Source organism: Cnephaeus nilssonii, assembly GCF_951640355.1.
Source record: "Cnephaeus nilssonii genome assembly, chromosome: 4".
Classification (NCBI taxonomy): domain Eukaryota; kingdom Metazoa; phylum Chordata; class Mammalia; order Chiroptera; family Vespertilionidae; genus Cnephaeus; species Cnephaeus nilssonii.
The window spans coordinates 51674711-51689404 of NC_137075.1; the positions used below are offsets into that span (position 1 = coordinate 51674711).

At 38.3% G+C, this 14694-nt stretch overlaps 1 protein-coding gene across 3 annotated transcripts in view; it reads right to left on the reverse strand.

The window, feature by feature from the left end:
- ATP8B4 (ATPase phospholipid transporting 8B4 (putative)) overlaps window positions 1-14694 on the reverse strand; it is a 226059-nt gene that overhangs the window by 85564 nt on the left and 125801 nt on the right. For 2 of the 3 annotated variants that reach the window (XM_079767472.1, XM_079767473.1), the window contains exons 12-15: window positions 13288-13376; window positions 10570-10766; window positions 4359-4567; window positions 271-314 (exon numbers count right to left, since the gene is read on the reverse strand). In XM_079767472.1, the coding sequence (XP_079623598.1) occupies window positions 271-314; window positions 4359-4567; window positions 10570-10766; window positions 13288-13376 (539 nt within the window). The remainder of the gene's footprint in view (window positions 1-270; window positions 315-4358; window positions 4568-10569; window positions 10767-13287; window positions 13377-14694) is intronic. The other variant, XM_079767474.1, reaches the window with a different exon arrangement.

Here is a 14694-nt window from a genome sequence, read left to right on the forward strand (position 1 = left end):
ATTGCTGAGAAAGTTGAAAGAACAGTGTATATATCTACCTTAAAAAATGGAGAAATACATTTGCTTGCATATATATAAATATTAGAATAAGGAAGTGGTAATTCTGGGGTTGGGGAACCTGCATAAGAAGAAATTTTGAATCATATAAATATTTTAATGTTATGTATCTCATCTGGTCATAGCAGAAATTAGACCTTTAGGAATTCATCATTTTAAAAGCATGCACAATCTGAAATTAAAAGTAAAATTGAAATTTTATCACCTCCACACCTTAGTTATGTCTGTCTTCTGACCCAGGTCATCATGTACTTCACCTGCCAAACAAAAATTGAGAATTAAAACTAAATGAAATTGAAACTAGATTTAGACCTTTAATCTTCAGAAATACACTTAAAGTACCACTACTGGATGGCATTCTGGGTTCAAAGGTAGACGTTTTAGGAGTATTTTCAAATTATAACCTTAAACATGGCTATCTACAGAGATAGATACTCATGTTTGCCCAAGATAGAACTAACATGCAGTAAGCATTTAAGCAAAATTTGCAATTATGTATTTCTGATATTTCATCATTCTGGCATATTATTATCTATGATGTTTGTGAGATGCAAATTTTACCTTCTACTTTATCCCCCCTGTTGGGGAGTCCAAAATTATATCCAATACAGACCAATTCCTGTCAATGCTAGAGCTTGGTGAGTACATCTTTGTCTACCATGGTTGAGGCCAGATACATCTGTGTATTATGAAGGTCAGACGAGCATGTAAACTTTAAACAATGGCAGTGCCTTCTTCAGGCAGAGCACATAGCCACCTACTATATGTGCCAGACACTTAAAAATAACTTCTTAGGATAAATCCAATATCTGATCATTATAGATATACTAGAGGCCCGGTGCACGAAATTCGTGCACGGGGGTGGGAGGTGGGGGGATGTGTCCCTCAGCCCAGCCTGCACCCTCTCCAATCTGGGACCCCTCGAGGGATGTCCGACTGCCCGTTTAGGCCCGATCCCGGTAGGATCGGGCCTAAACGGGCAGTCGGACATCCCTCTCACAATCCCTCTCCCAACTGCTCACCTGCCTGCCTTCGTGATTGCCCTTAACCGCTTCTGCCTGCCAGCCTGATCACCCCCTAACCACTCCCCTGCCATCATGATTTATGCTTAACTGCTCCCCTGCCAGCCTGATTGCCCCTAACTGCCCTCCCCTGCAGGCCTGGTCCCCCCCCAACTGCTCTCCCCTGCAGGCCTGGGGCCCCCCCACTTGCCCTTCCCTACAGGCCCGGTCACCCCCAACTTCCCTCCTCTGCTGGCCTGGTCACCCCTAACTACCCTCCCCTGCAGGCTTGATTGCCCCCAACTGCCCTTGCAGGCCTGATCCCTCCCAACTGCCCTCCCCTGCTGGCCTGATCGCTCACAACTGCCCTCCCTTGCAGGCCTGGTCCCTCCCAATTGCCCTCCCCTGCTGGCCATCTTGTGGCAGCCATCTTGTATCCACATGGAGGCAGCCATCTTTGAACACATGGGGGCAGCCATCTTGTGTGTTGGAGTGATGGTCAATTTGCATATTGCTCTTTTATTAGATAGGATTGTAAAATACTGGACATTTATAGTAAAAAATAAAAATGTTTAAAAGTCCTGCCACCCAGAGAAAACCAATGTTTGCAGAGTTGTTTTGAGGTTGATTATACTAGCATGTGTGTGTATATTGTGTATTTGTTTGCAGATATACATATATTCACCATACTAGTCATAAATTTCTGCTTCCTGCTGTTTATTAACCACTTAGAGTATAAGAATTTCTCTCGTCACTAAAAGTTCTTTGTGAATCTAATTTTGAAGAATTGTATGATAACCCATGTAGCATTATTTACTTTAGCTTTATCCTATCTGGAGGTCTTTAAGATTTTTCTAATTTTTGCTTGGCATTTAAAGGTTTAATACTATTTGCCAGGACTATAATTCTTGTAAAAATAATGAGTTATTTGCATCCATCCTGTGCCAGAAACTTACATTATCACTGATCTTTATAACAAACCTGCCAGGTGAAGATTTTCATTCCTGTTTATGGATGAGTGAACTGAAGAATGAGTTCAATGTAACATGACTAAACTAAAATTGCAAAGGCAGCAGAGTAGGTTTTTGAACTTAAGCCTCTCTTTTATCACTATATAATGCTGTGACAAAAAAAAAAAAGACACTTGATTAACAGTTATTTGTTGTGTTTTTGAGGCACAGGTCTAAATGTGGGCTGCTTTGAGATTGCATGTGGGAGGAGTCCTTGTGCTAATGAATAAACCTAACCAAGCACCTTGATTTAAATTTCAGACTCACCGTGCTTATGTTCCAGTCCTTACCCCATATACAATAACTCTAATAAAGAATGAAAACAAAGCTGTGTCTTTGTGTAAAATGGTCCCCCCCAAAGAAGCTCACCTTTAGGGTTGTGATCAGAGTGAAGGAATATTAAAGAGGTCTAAGAAAAATAATAGTTCTGAGCCAGAAAATAGAGGATTTAGACAAATCAGAGTATAATGTCAAAAATTTGCAAGGCCTGGATCTATGATATAAACAAGACCAACATGTATAACAGGGAAAAGTTATTCTGAAACATAAATTATTATGGCATACAAATTAAGGGTCTAAAGAGGTTACTTAAATATTTCAGTTACTTTGCTGCATTTTATGAGGAAATTATAAGCTATCATGGGATTTGTAAGTTGGAGATTTGCAAAGATCTTGGGATACTTACTTTGTGAATATCAAAAGCCTTCTCTAAAAATATTCCTGTGACAAACAACTCTACAAACAAATCTGGGTCCATATGTCTGATAATTTACTTAACATCATTTCCTAGAAGTGATATTATTATTATATTATCAATAGATGCCATGGCAAAATAATTCAAAAGTTCCCCCAAATCCAAAATACCTCCAATACTCTAAAATTTTCCCATTTAAACTACTCTTTGGGTTAAGACAGTATTTAGAAAGTCTTTAAAATAATGTCCATAAAGCTTTCTAAGGAAAGGTTCTATTTTATTTACTAGCAATTATGATAGGGACATACGAAATGCACAATATAGCTGAGGCTTGTGGGAGTCCAGGTTGAAAACCATGTGGTCCACTGCCAGAAGAGTAGGGGGCATAGGAGAGGTGAGGAAACCATGGTGCCCCCGGGTTACAGGGGTGGGTTGAAAGAGGGAGGTTAAAAGGCAGGAGAGTATAAAAATCAACGTCTTGTGTTCTTAATTTTGTTCAAGGTCAAATCTTACTTTAAAATATTTGGGAGGATGTGACGTTTCCCATCAGGAGACAATGGGAATTTCTTCCTGTGTTTCTTGGATTTCCTTTACTTCCTGAGATTTCTGTTTGGAGAAACTGGACTCTCAGAATCCAGTGAAATAAGATCAGGAGTCCAGGGGAACCCAACGGAAACCTTCTGCATAGTGTCCATGCTCTCAGCAGAAGGAATTGTCTGCCAATTGACCAAAGTCTGGGTGAGAAAGGTCACATATAAATAGAATGCTTGAAGTTCAAATACAGAGCAGGTATCCTGACAAAGCTTACAAACAGGAACTGCATAATGATGAACTAGCTTGTCTGGCCCCTCAGAGTAGCTCTCTACAATGTGAATTCTCAGGAATGAATAGTAAATTCTCACAAATACAGGCACTAAAATCAATTCCAGAGCTGATGGGAAGGATGTATAAAATACTACCAAGAACTTGTCCCCTCTGGAATATGGCCCTATTATGTACCACAAAGCAGAATCACAGAGTTGGGACACTGAATGGAACTTCAGACAGTATCACATCTAAGCCCCTTCTTTACACATGAAAGGTAAAAAATTCAGTTTCATCTAAATTATTCAATATTGCCTGGCTGGTGTGGCTCAGTCAGTTGAGCATCAACCCATGCACCAGGTGGTCGCTGGTTCGATTCCCTGCCAGGGCACATGCCCGGGTGGTGGGATCAACCCCCAGTAGGGTATGTGTAGGAGGCAGTTAATCAATGTTTCTTTCTCATTGATGTTTCTCTCTCTCTCTCTCTCTCTCTCTCTCTCTCTCTCTCTCTCTCTCTCTCCTTTCCTTCCCTTTCTCTCTAAAATCCATTTAAAAACATTTAAATTATTCAATTTAAAAACATTTAAGTTATTGGATAAATATCTATTGATCCAGCTAATATTTAGTGAGTGTTTATTATGTGGTAAGCACTATGTTAGATGCTGGTGGCACCCATATTAACAAGAAAGCAGTGATGGTTTAGAGTTCTTAATAAGAAACAATATATAGGCTTGCTCATTTTTTACAGGACCATTAATAATATCATTTTTAAAAAGGAACTGTTTCCCTTACCATAGATTCTCCCATTAATGGAACATTTTTTAAAAGTCATGATGTTCTGAGTGAGGGTGCCCGTTTTGTCAGAGAAAACATATTCAATCTGGCCCAGTTCCTCGTTGAGCGTGGTCGTTCGAGCTGCAGCAGGTGTTGCTTTTCCAGAGTAATACATCTTCTGGTCCCAGTTTATAAAGTAACTGTGTCCCAGACGAATTACTTCCACACTTTCATCCATTAACATAGAGGGGGAAAAAGAGTCGCTCCATCAATTTCAGAACATACAAAGCTTTGCCAAAGTAAGACGTCTGCCAAAGTCCTTGGAGTTTAGAAGAAATTGTGGATGCTCTATCCCTAGTCCCTTGTGACCTTCAGAAGCATCTCAGCCGAGCCTATTTCTTAAACCTTCCTAGGTGGTTTCCTTACAGCTCCAGGAGACAATAGGCTGACTTTGCATAAAACCTTAGGGAACAGTTCATGGTTCTCTATTTACATTAAACAGGCCCAGTGGAGATTTCTTGTGTTACATACTAGTTGGCATTTCTCCTATATCTTAGGAGAAAATATTATTAAAGATGTTTTTCAGATGTTTGATCTGAAGTAGTATGTCATTGAGGACTTTCTCTCCAATACTTTCTTTGATGTGGCTTCACTTTGCCAAAAGATGTGGAAAGAATCTCTGTGAAGCAGGGAGAAAGCCATAATCGATACTGAGTGGAAACGGGGGGGTGTTGTCATATTTCTCTGCCTATTTACCAGGACAAGAGCATTGTCTTACAATCTAGTGGTGATTTATGACTTTCCAACTGTGGAAATGAAATTTCTGTAGCCCAAGGTATGAACTTTCTCAACCTTTATCATATATAAGGCCAAATCAATTTCTAAAAGGGTTATGATAGTGTAAGTTTCTACCATTAGATTATTGAAGATTATCTTTTACTAGGTGCCAAGTCAAATGCATCTAATTGCTCTTCACTGCATTTCTTTTCAGTAAACATTTAAACATTTGTTTCAGATTTTATTGGCCAGTTGTTTTCTTCTAGGAATTATCTAATTGTGTTATCTGCCTATTTTATTTTCCTATTGAGATGTTAGTGTATTTAGTTATTTGTTAAGAAACATGTATTTTTTACATATAGACATTATGCAAATATGCCACCCAATATATCATTTGTCTTTTCATTCTGTTTCCACTGTTTTTAACATACAGAAGTTTTCTCTTTTTAATTGATCCAATTTACCCATATTTTATCGTTTCTGTTTATAATTTCAGTTTGGGGAGTTTTACTTAGGCCCTCCCAGTGCCAAGATTATACATATAGATAACCACATTATTCTTCTATTTCTTTATTAATTTTATTACATTTAATTATTTGTCACATCAGAATTTTTTGAAGTATGATACACACATTAAGAGCTCATTTCAATTTTTACCAACAGGAAGGTTCTCATCACCATTTGTTTAACACTGAGCCCTTCCCCCTATTATGCTGGACTGCTTCCATGTCAGATATAAATTACTTTCCTTACTAGAACCTATTTTGGGAATTTCAATTGTGTTCCTTAGTGTGTCACTTTAATACATTTCTTGTTTTCATTATTGTAGCTTTATAAAATTTTGCAATACCTGGGAAGAGATAAGAGAACATTTATTCTCTTCTTTTTCAAAGATTCTTAGCTATAATCACTCATTTAATCCATGATGATGGGATCATCATACTCATCTAAATAAACTTTAGAATCAATGTATCAGCTTTCTCATAAAACTTACTTAGGTTTTTATTAACTGTGTTGGATTCTGGATTATTTTAAATAACTGATATTTTATAATGCCTAAAACAACTCCAAGAAGAATAAATATTTCCAGGAATTCAATTTTGAAAAGTACCTTTATTGTTAAAAAATTTTAGCCTGGCTGGTATGGCTCAGCCATTGAGCATCAATCTGTAAACCTGGAGGTCAGTTTGATTCCTGGTCAGGGCACATGCCCGGGTTGTGGACTCCATCCCCTATAGGAGCCATGCAGAAGGCAGCCAATCAATGATTCTCTCTCATCATTGATGTTTATATCTCTCTCTCTCCCTCTCCCTTCCTCTCTGGAATTGATAAAAATATCTATTTTTTAAGTTTAGCTTAGTCTTATTTTTTTTCACATAGGTTCACACCGTAGCTTGATAACTTTGTTCCTGGACATTGTATATTTTTACTGATAATTTTTAAAATTGTTATTGGCTTAATGAAAACTTTTTAATATTAAAAGTATTTGGATTTTCTACAATTGTAATCACATTGTCTAAGCTCTTCCTTTTTAATAGGTTTATTTCAGTTTCATCTCTCACTTTGTGTAGTGATATTTCAGTTGCATGTCTTAGTAACATTAACAAAGACATCCAGAACAGAACAAAATAGTAATGGTCATAGCAAGAACCTATAGCTCATTTCTGATCTTAATGGGAATTAAGCCTTGGTTTTCTCAGCTGTAAAGTGAGAAAGTTCACAGCAGCCTGTTACACTACCTCTGAACATTCATCTCCTTGAAGACAAAAGAGGACACCCAGGGCATTAAATTATATGCTTCTAGCTCTGTCACTGCATGACACATCTACATTTTCCTTCCCCAAAGTGGTATGATGTTAGTTCATTTTCTAACTATTTAAATGGTAACAATTTTTTTCACCCAAACTAAAAATCACATTATGACTCTGTAGAATCATATGATATAAAAATAAGTGTCATACTCTGCATGTATTTACTCATATGTTTTCCTGTTATGGCTTACTATTCTGTATCCACCACCACCACCACCGCTACACCACCACCCCCACCCACACACACTTTCTTATAAGTTCCTTGATAGCTGTTCTAATTCAGCTTTGTTTTCCTTATTCCGTCACTCAGAAAGCATTAGTGCACATGGTCCAGGCACAACGCCTTACCTGTCATAGGCAGTCAGTCAGGATTATATGAATGAATCCTGATTAATCATTCATTTCATTAATAAGGACATTAACAAAAGCTAAGTGAGTAACCCCGGGTCACATAAATAATTAACCACAGAGCCAAGACTAGAATTCAGGCATTTGGTAAGGCCAATGCAGACCTGGCCTTAAGAATGCCATAAGAGCCCTAGCTGGTTTGGCTCACTGGATAGAGCGTCGGCCTGGGGACTGAAGGGTCCCAGGTTCGATTCCGGTCAAGGGCATGTACCTTGGTTGTGGGCACATCCCCAGTAGGGGGTGTGCAGGAGGCAGCTGATGGATGTTTCTCTCTCATTGATGTTTCTAGCTCTCTATCCCTCTCCCTTCCTCTCTGTAAAAAATCAATAAAAATATATATTTAAAAAAAGAATGCCATAAGAACAACATTATGCAAGTAACCGCACAAATCAGTTGAAGCTTTCATTTATTTAAAAGTAAAGTAGCTCCCTGAAAACTTAAGGCAAAAAAATGAATGGAACAGAATTTGATCCTTCTGTGTTACAGTACAAACCAATGGAAATACTCTAAATTAACTTGAATTCTTAGACCTTAAAATAGTCTGTTGAGAGAAAGCACATCCTTTTTGTTGGGAAAACAGGATTTAAGAGAGTCACAGTGGAACATGCAGCCTTTTGTTTTATGACGGAGAAAGGAGACAAATATTCAAAGTTAGCATGATCAAGCCGCTTAGTGTTCTCGGCCTTCATGCTCAAAGAACAGGCTAACGATTCCCCCTATTCAGTGGCTAAATAAGCAACATGGAAAGGAGTGCCTATTGCTTTGGAAAAAACACTCAGAAGCTAATTCCTTTGGAATACAACGGTTGCTTTTTTTTGAGTTGGTATATATAAGAAACCATAGCTGGGTATGTTTAACACTACAGATAAACAAACTGACAGCATAAAAATATCTTACCACAATCAACCTCCTTTGTTCACGTGGAATTGTTAACCATTCAAAGTAAATTCTGCACTATTACTCTCAAGTGACATATGGCACTAATTTATCCTTGGTAGCTATTCAAAAGCCTAAGGGAAGCTTCTGGTGAAGGCCTTTATCCTTCCAAACAGAAATATTTAGGAGTTCTCTTTTTCTAGATCTCAGTCTGTAAGACTGAGCAACCTGAAATTCCTCAGAATGCTCCCCCGACCCCAAGTTCAGATCAGAATCACTGTTCCTATTTAGTGAAAGCAAAGCTTACATTTATCCTCATCAATACTGTGCCTTACCAACAGACAGAGGATTCCAGCCTCTTTTTTATTCTTGATTTATTCACTGATGATTAAATCATACACAGCTTGGGCATTGAGGAGAAAACACTGTGCCAAGTGTCAGAAGACTTGGGTTTGGATCTTGGTTCTAACCAGTACCATGATCCTGAGTGAATAGTCTCATTTTTGAAAAATGTTCAGCAATAACTACTTCCTAAGAGTGTTAGGAGACATAAATGTAGGTGAAAATACTTTATATAAAATATAAAATGCTATCTAAAGGTAAAGTGGTATTATTTGGAGCAGAAAGACAGAAATCTATTATTTTAATCCCCTCATTTTACTTAGTAGCAAATATTTGATAGGCAAACTGAGACACAGAGAGGTCAAGTGCTTTTTCCAAGGTCACACAGCTATTGGTGGCAGTGCCATGACCAGAACCTGGGTTTGGATTATTCCGAACAGATTTTCTTTCCACCACTACAGAGGGCACATCAGAAGGAAAAGGAATGCTAACCTGGGAATCTATCCTCGTGTCTAACACACACACACACACACACACACACACACACACACACATCTTTCAAATCATTAAATGAAAAATGCCAATGCACTTCAAAGAAAGAATGTATATAGAATATACTTCTTCCTTCATGAGGTCATATGAAACTGCACACTTACTGGTGGTAAGCCACTATGAGCATTTATTATTCATTTAGGACATAAAAGGAAAGCTATAAAAGCTGACCATAGCTGTTCTGGCAAAGAGCAGGATTTACTACAGACTTTATAATTGGATACAAGCTTGAGAGGTCCTCAGAATCAAAGATGAGCCAGTAGGACACAGTTTACATAGAGCCCACTCTGACCACAGTTCCAGAAGGCTCAAAGCAATTTGTGGTGTTATGGCCACATGCCACTACTTCAAGTCAATTTCCCACAACTTGACATTTCAGTTCCCTGACCGCTATCCAAAACAAGGGCGGATTTTGTGCATTAAACGTCCCTTGCTTCATCATAGCTAGAATTTTGGAAAGAGAGAAAAAGAAGCTCATAAAAATTAGTGGAGATTTAGAGCTGGTGATTTTGTGTATTGTTAAAATACTGATGATGAGGAAAGTCAAACAACCAACTCTCCTCTTGGCTCTAGCCTCTCTAGGACTGTCTGGCTCAGTCTTGGTAGAATTAGGATCACGAATGTCTCAGGTACAGACTCTAGGGCCAACTTATCAAACACACACACACTCACATACACATATATATCTATATCTATCTATATATGAGTATTGTGTGCGCGCGTGTGTGTATGTGTGTGTGTATCTATCAAGAGAGACCATTTTAGCTCTAGAAATGACAGATCAAGTTGTAGTGGAAGTTATGAATCATGCTTCTATTTAACAATGGTTAAGCACCACCAGCTATACTTCAACTCCTTCATGTACTCAGTTATAGTTACAAACAGTAATAGGGAAAATGAATATTCATTAAGCTCTTATAATGTGTCAGGCATCATTCTAAGAGCATTACATGTTTGTTTACTCCTCAGACAATCCTATTATTTTTCTCTATTTTTAAAATGAGAAAACTGAAGCACTAAAAGGTGAGTCAACTTGCCCAATTTACAGAGCTAGTGAGTGTAGAATAGAATCTGAATCCAGGAGGTATCTGGAGTCAGACTAGTGGCAGGGAGGCACCATCACCATAGATCTCCCCAGACAGTCTTTTATTCCTTACCCAACATCAACCCAATTCTAATCGGTCAGGTTGCATGAGATTATATTATAGTCCATATATTCCAAAAAAAATGATTCGTGAGAAAACGAATCGAATGAAGAAAATAAAATGCATGTATTGTCATTTGAAAATGTAAAAGTTAAACAGATTAACCCGCTTAGTTGCTTCATTTGTAACAGATGTGGCAGATCATAAACAGAGCAAAACATCTATCTCACTGTGGTAATTTTAAAACAAACAAAAGTGATTACGCAAACAAAGGCTTTTGGTGAAATGGCTTCCCTAAAGTATAAACTCTCATCTTACCTCACATATAATGAAATGGGTACAACTGTATTGAGAATAATAATATAGGACCAGAATGTTAAGAATCCTGAGAACACAAAGTTGTTCTCTCCTTTATTCCAGAAAAGGAAACTTCTGAATTGGGCCCCAACTTGGTTCTCCCAGATTGAATTTCCTATGGCAAGAATAATTCCCAAGCATATGAGAAACCCAAATATCTGAAATGAGAATAGGAGACTGGTTAACGTTGCCTTGAACTCAAAACTACTCATATCAATGCAATCTATTTGCACATCTAACGCCAAGAAATTGTCATTTGAAAAGCAGGTTATACAAAGCTCTTATTACTTATCACTAATCATGGGAGTAAAATTTAACATTATTATGTAGGGAATTCAGCTAAATATTTTACATATATTTCTTCAATTCTCCCATTGACTCTGAGATAGAAACAATTATTTCCACACTTTACTGGTCAAAAACTAAAACAAAACAAAAATACAGTAAAAGCACAGAAAAATTATAGTACTTGTCCACAGTCACAAAGCTAATAACTTTAATTCTTTGATTCATAATGAGCACATATATTTAAGTGGCTTAAGTAAAGAAGCTCATACATCTTGATGTGCCCTGGTCAACCCCAGTTTATATCTACTAGGAATAGGGTTCCTTCCTTCCCCCTTCAAAAGTATCATGTTTAAATAAGTTATATAATCACCCGAGCACAAAAGCAAAAGGAAAAAAAAATTCAATGATAACTGTCCCAGACTGAGCAAATCTTTTGGCCACAGTTCTAGCTACACAATACTTACCTAAGGTCAACAAGAAAGATAAGGATTAATTAAAAGATTTCATGACATATATACTTTCCTTTTGAAATAAGAAAAAAATGTAGGATGCAACCTAAAAATTAGCTGACTCTTACATTGTGATTAGTATCAGTATTAGCAAAGCAGACATTTTGGAGGTATAGCAAACAGAAATACAGCGAAGTCGGTTCCTTGTGAGCCCAAAATTCCAGCTTTAAAGAGGAAGAACACAACGTCAGTGAACAAGGTAAGACCTGAGCTGAACTTAGTGTTCAATGACTTTGCCCTGCTACACTGTGATAGGAGCAGAGACCAACCACTAAGGAGGGAGGAGTGGGACTAAAGAAAAGGAATGCATTTCCCTCCGATTTCCTTTCTCCTCCATGAAAGAATATTCAGATGTTCTAGAACTGCTTTCTTCTTTTTTCTCTTATGAACAAGATAACCACATTAAGAAAACAAAGTTTGGGGAAAGGCAATTTAAAGTACATTAGAAAACCATGTATTAGAGAAAAGTAGAATTGTGAATCCCTGAAATCCTACCAGTGTGGTACCTGTATCATACAGTATCCTCTTTCTTTCAATGGCTAATACTACAAATTAATTTAACTGAATTACTGTAAGAGCATTAAAATTGGTGATAGTTAGCATTAAATGCCTGAATTTAAGGACGGACTCGGCTTCTAATACCCCAGTGGATCATCCAATTGTCTAGTACAAAAAGCTGGGACAGTCCTTGACTCACAACCCAGTAATTTTACTCTGTGGTGGATAGATATACAATCCCCACACAAACCCTGGGAGTGAGCTCAGGGTCATTTAAGTTGGAAATTCTAGGAGGAACACAGACCCCTTCTGGGCAGGTCCCCTTGACCCAGGGATTCAGCCCCAAGAGGAGAGGAGAAAAGTCCAGGTCTGAGGATAATACTGAAAGTAAAACAGAGCCTGGACAATATTTTGTGTCCAAATAAAAGTCTGTTTCCTTCTTTCCTTATTCAGAATCTCACCATTACATATCAGTTAAGCAAATAATTACTTGTGAGTCTGTGATGGGGCAGATGGAGAAACATGGTTCAAAGTTACTGTCCTCATATTTCAAGGTCAATGTCCTGAAACTTAACCCCTTCATAAGGAGGCAAAGCAATATTAGATGAAAAATCAGATAACAATCAGATCCACAGCCTAAGGTAGAATGAGACTAACTAAAAAAAGGATAAGATACAAGAAATAACTGGCATTTTTTAGTAAGTGGGTGGTAGAGGAAATCATTTCAAAAAATTCAGAGGAGAAATAATATTCAGATGAAAGAAATAACCATGAGCAAGGAGGTTTAGAAGGTTTTATGAAGCAGAACTATGACTTAGGCGTCAAAGAATTCATAAGTAGAATCAGCTACATGATTTTCAGGGCCCAGTGCAAAATGAAAACGTGTGACACCTTCCCTTGTTCAAAATTTATTAATAATTTAAAAAAAAAAAAACACCTACATAGTGACAGCAGATCAATAACAAACATGAGGCCTTTCAGAGTGGGGAGCCTGTGCAAATGAACAGGTCACACAGTCATGAAGTTGGCCCTGTCCATAAGCTATGTTGAGAGGATGTGAGCAAAAGTAAGACAACAGAAAGACCAAACTACCTTAAAAATTATGTTTTGTTTCTCAAAAACAAATCTTTAGGATATGGAGAATTTACAAGACCATGAAGCTCAATAAACACTAACCTACCTCTCATAAGAAACTCTACCAATGGTTAAAAAAATCATAATCTGGAAAGTAGAGGGCTATATAACTGAGCCCAAAGTGCAGAATCCCCAATACACACTACACAAGCAGAATGTAGACTTCTGAAAGAATTCCCAGCAAAATATAAGAAATATATTAATATAACAATGACTAGAGATATTTCCTACTTTTGTTATAGTAACTTACCCATAATACTAGAGTATTCATCAATCTATCAATGCTTGTCCTTTTAAACTTTGTCTTACCACTGTTCTGCATTAGTTTAGTATCAGGACCTGCAAAAAAAATGTTTTTAATAACAACTGTGAAATGATTAGATGATGATGATGATGATGTTGATGATGATGATGATGATGATGATAGGGAGGAGGAGGAGGAATTCCTACTCATGTTAAATGTACCTGAAAATAAAAGAATATATATTTTTAAATAATTTAACTTTTTGATCGAGGGCCAACCTCCCTCGATCAAGAGCAAGCAAGGGCCATTATCAAGTTGTATTTGATTCTCAACTGGTGGCTTAACAACAACTCTGGAAACTACAAGAGAGTTGGTTTCCTTAGCACAAAATAAATCCAGAGAGAACTTGTAGCTGAAATATTTAAGAAATGCTATTTTTTCAAAATCTGTGTACAAATATCTTTGTAGTTTGGAGCAGTTAAAAATAATTAAGTCAATCAAAGTGATGAATAATTTGAAAATGTTATAAAGAATCTATATATATAAAAGCCTAAGCAGCTGGAACAACCAGAATGACCGGTCGTTATGAAGCGCACTGGCCACCAGGGGGCAGACACTCAATGCAGGAGCTGCCACCTAATGGTCAGAGTACTCCCACAGCCAACCTCCTTCCGCCAGCTAACCTCCCAATGTCCCTCCCCTCCTCCAGCTGGCCAACCTCCTTCGATCACTTCCCCCGGCCCCCAGGCTGGGACGGGGAACTGGGGTGGGTGGCGGCAGACATGGCCCCTTTTTCAGGGGGGCTAAGGGCCAGCTCCCTCCTTGGGGCCAGTGGCCAACCTCTTGTGCCCCGTCCCTACTGCGAGCCAGCAGGCCTGATTGGCCCGCAACCCACCTGCCACAGTGGCAGCACAGCAGTGAGGAAAGGAAGAGGGAGGGAGATGGGGAACAGCATGGTGGCGGGGCACCAACTATGGCAGCAGCGGCCGGCGGCCATTCCTTCCGTGCCTGGCCTGGCAACCGTTGCCTCCTCTCTGGCCCAACCTTGATCAGCCTGGCCCCAATTGGCCCTGATCGCTGGCCAGACCTAGGGACCCCACAAATTTCATGCACCAAGCCTCTATTGTAATAATAAATATAACTCAGAACACTAACATAAAAAATGAAAAGTTAAAATAAGAAAAAAAATTCTGAATCTATTTCCCAAAAAGATTTGAGACGCCTTTAATAGAGAAACTAGAATAACTACAAACCATGCATCTATATAATAAAAACCCAGTGGTCGTAACACCATAATGACCAAAGACTGGTCACCAGAAGGCTGCGTGCACGGCGAGGCACACATGGGTGGGCAGGGCCATGCGATTTCATGCACTGGGCTTCTAGTGAGAAGATAATTTAAATCTTTACTAT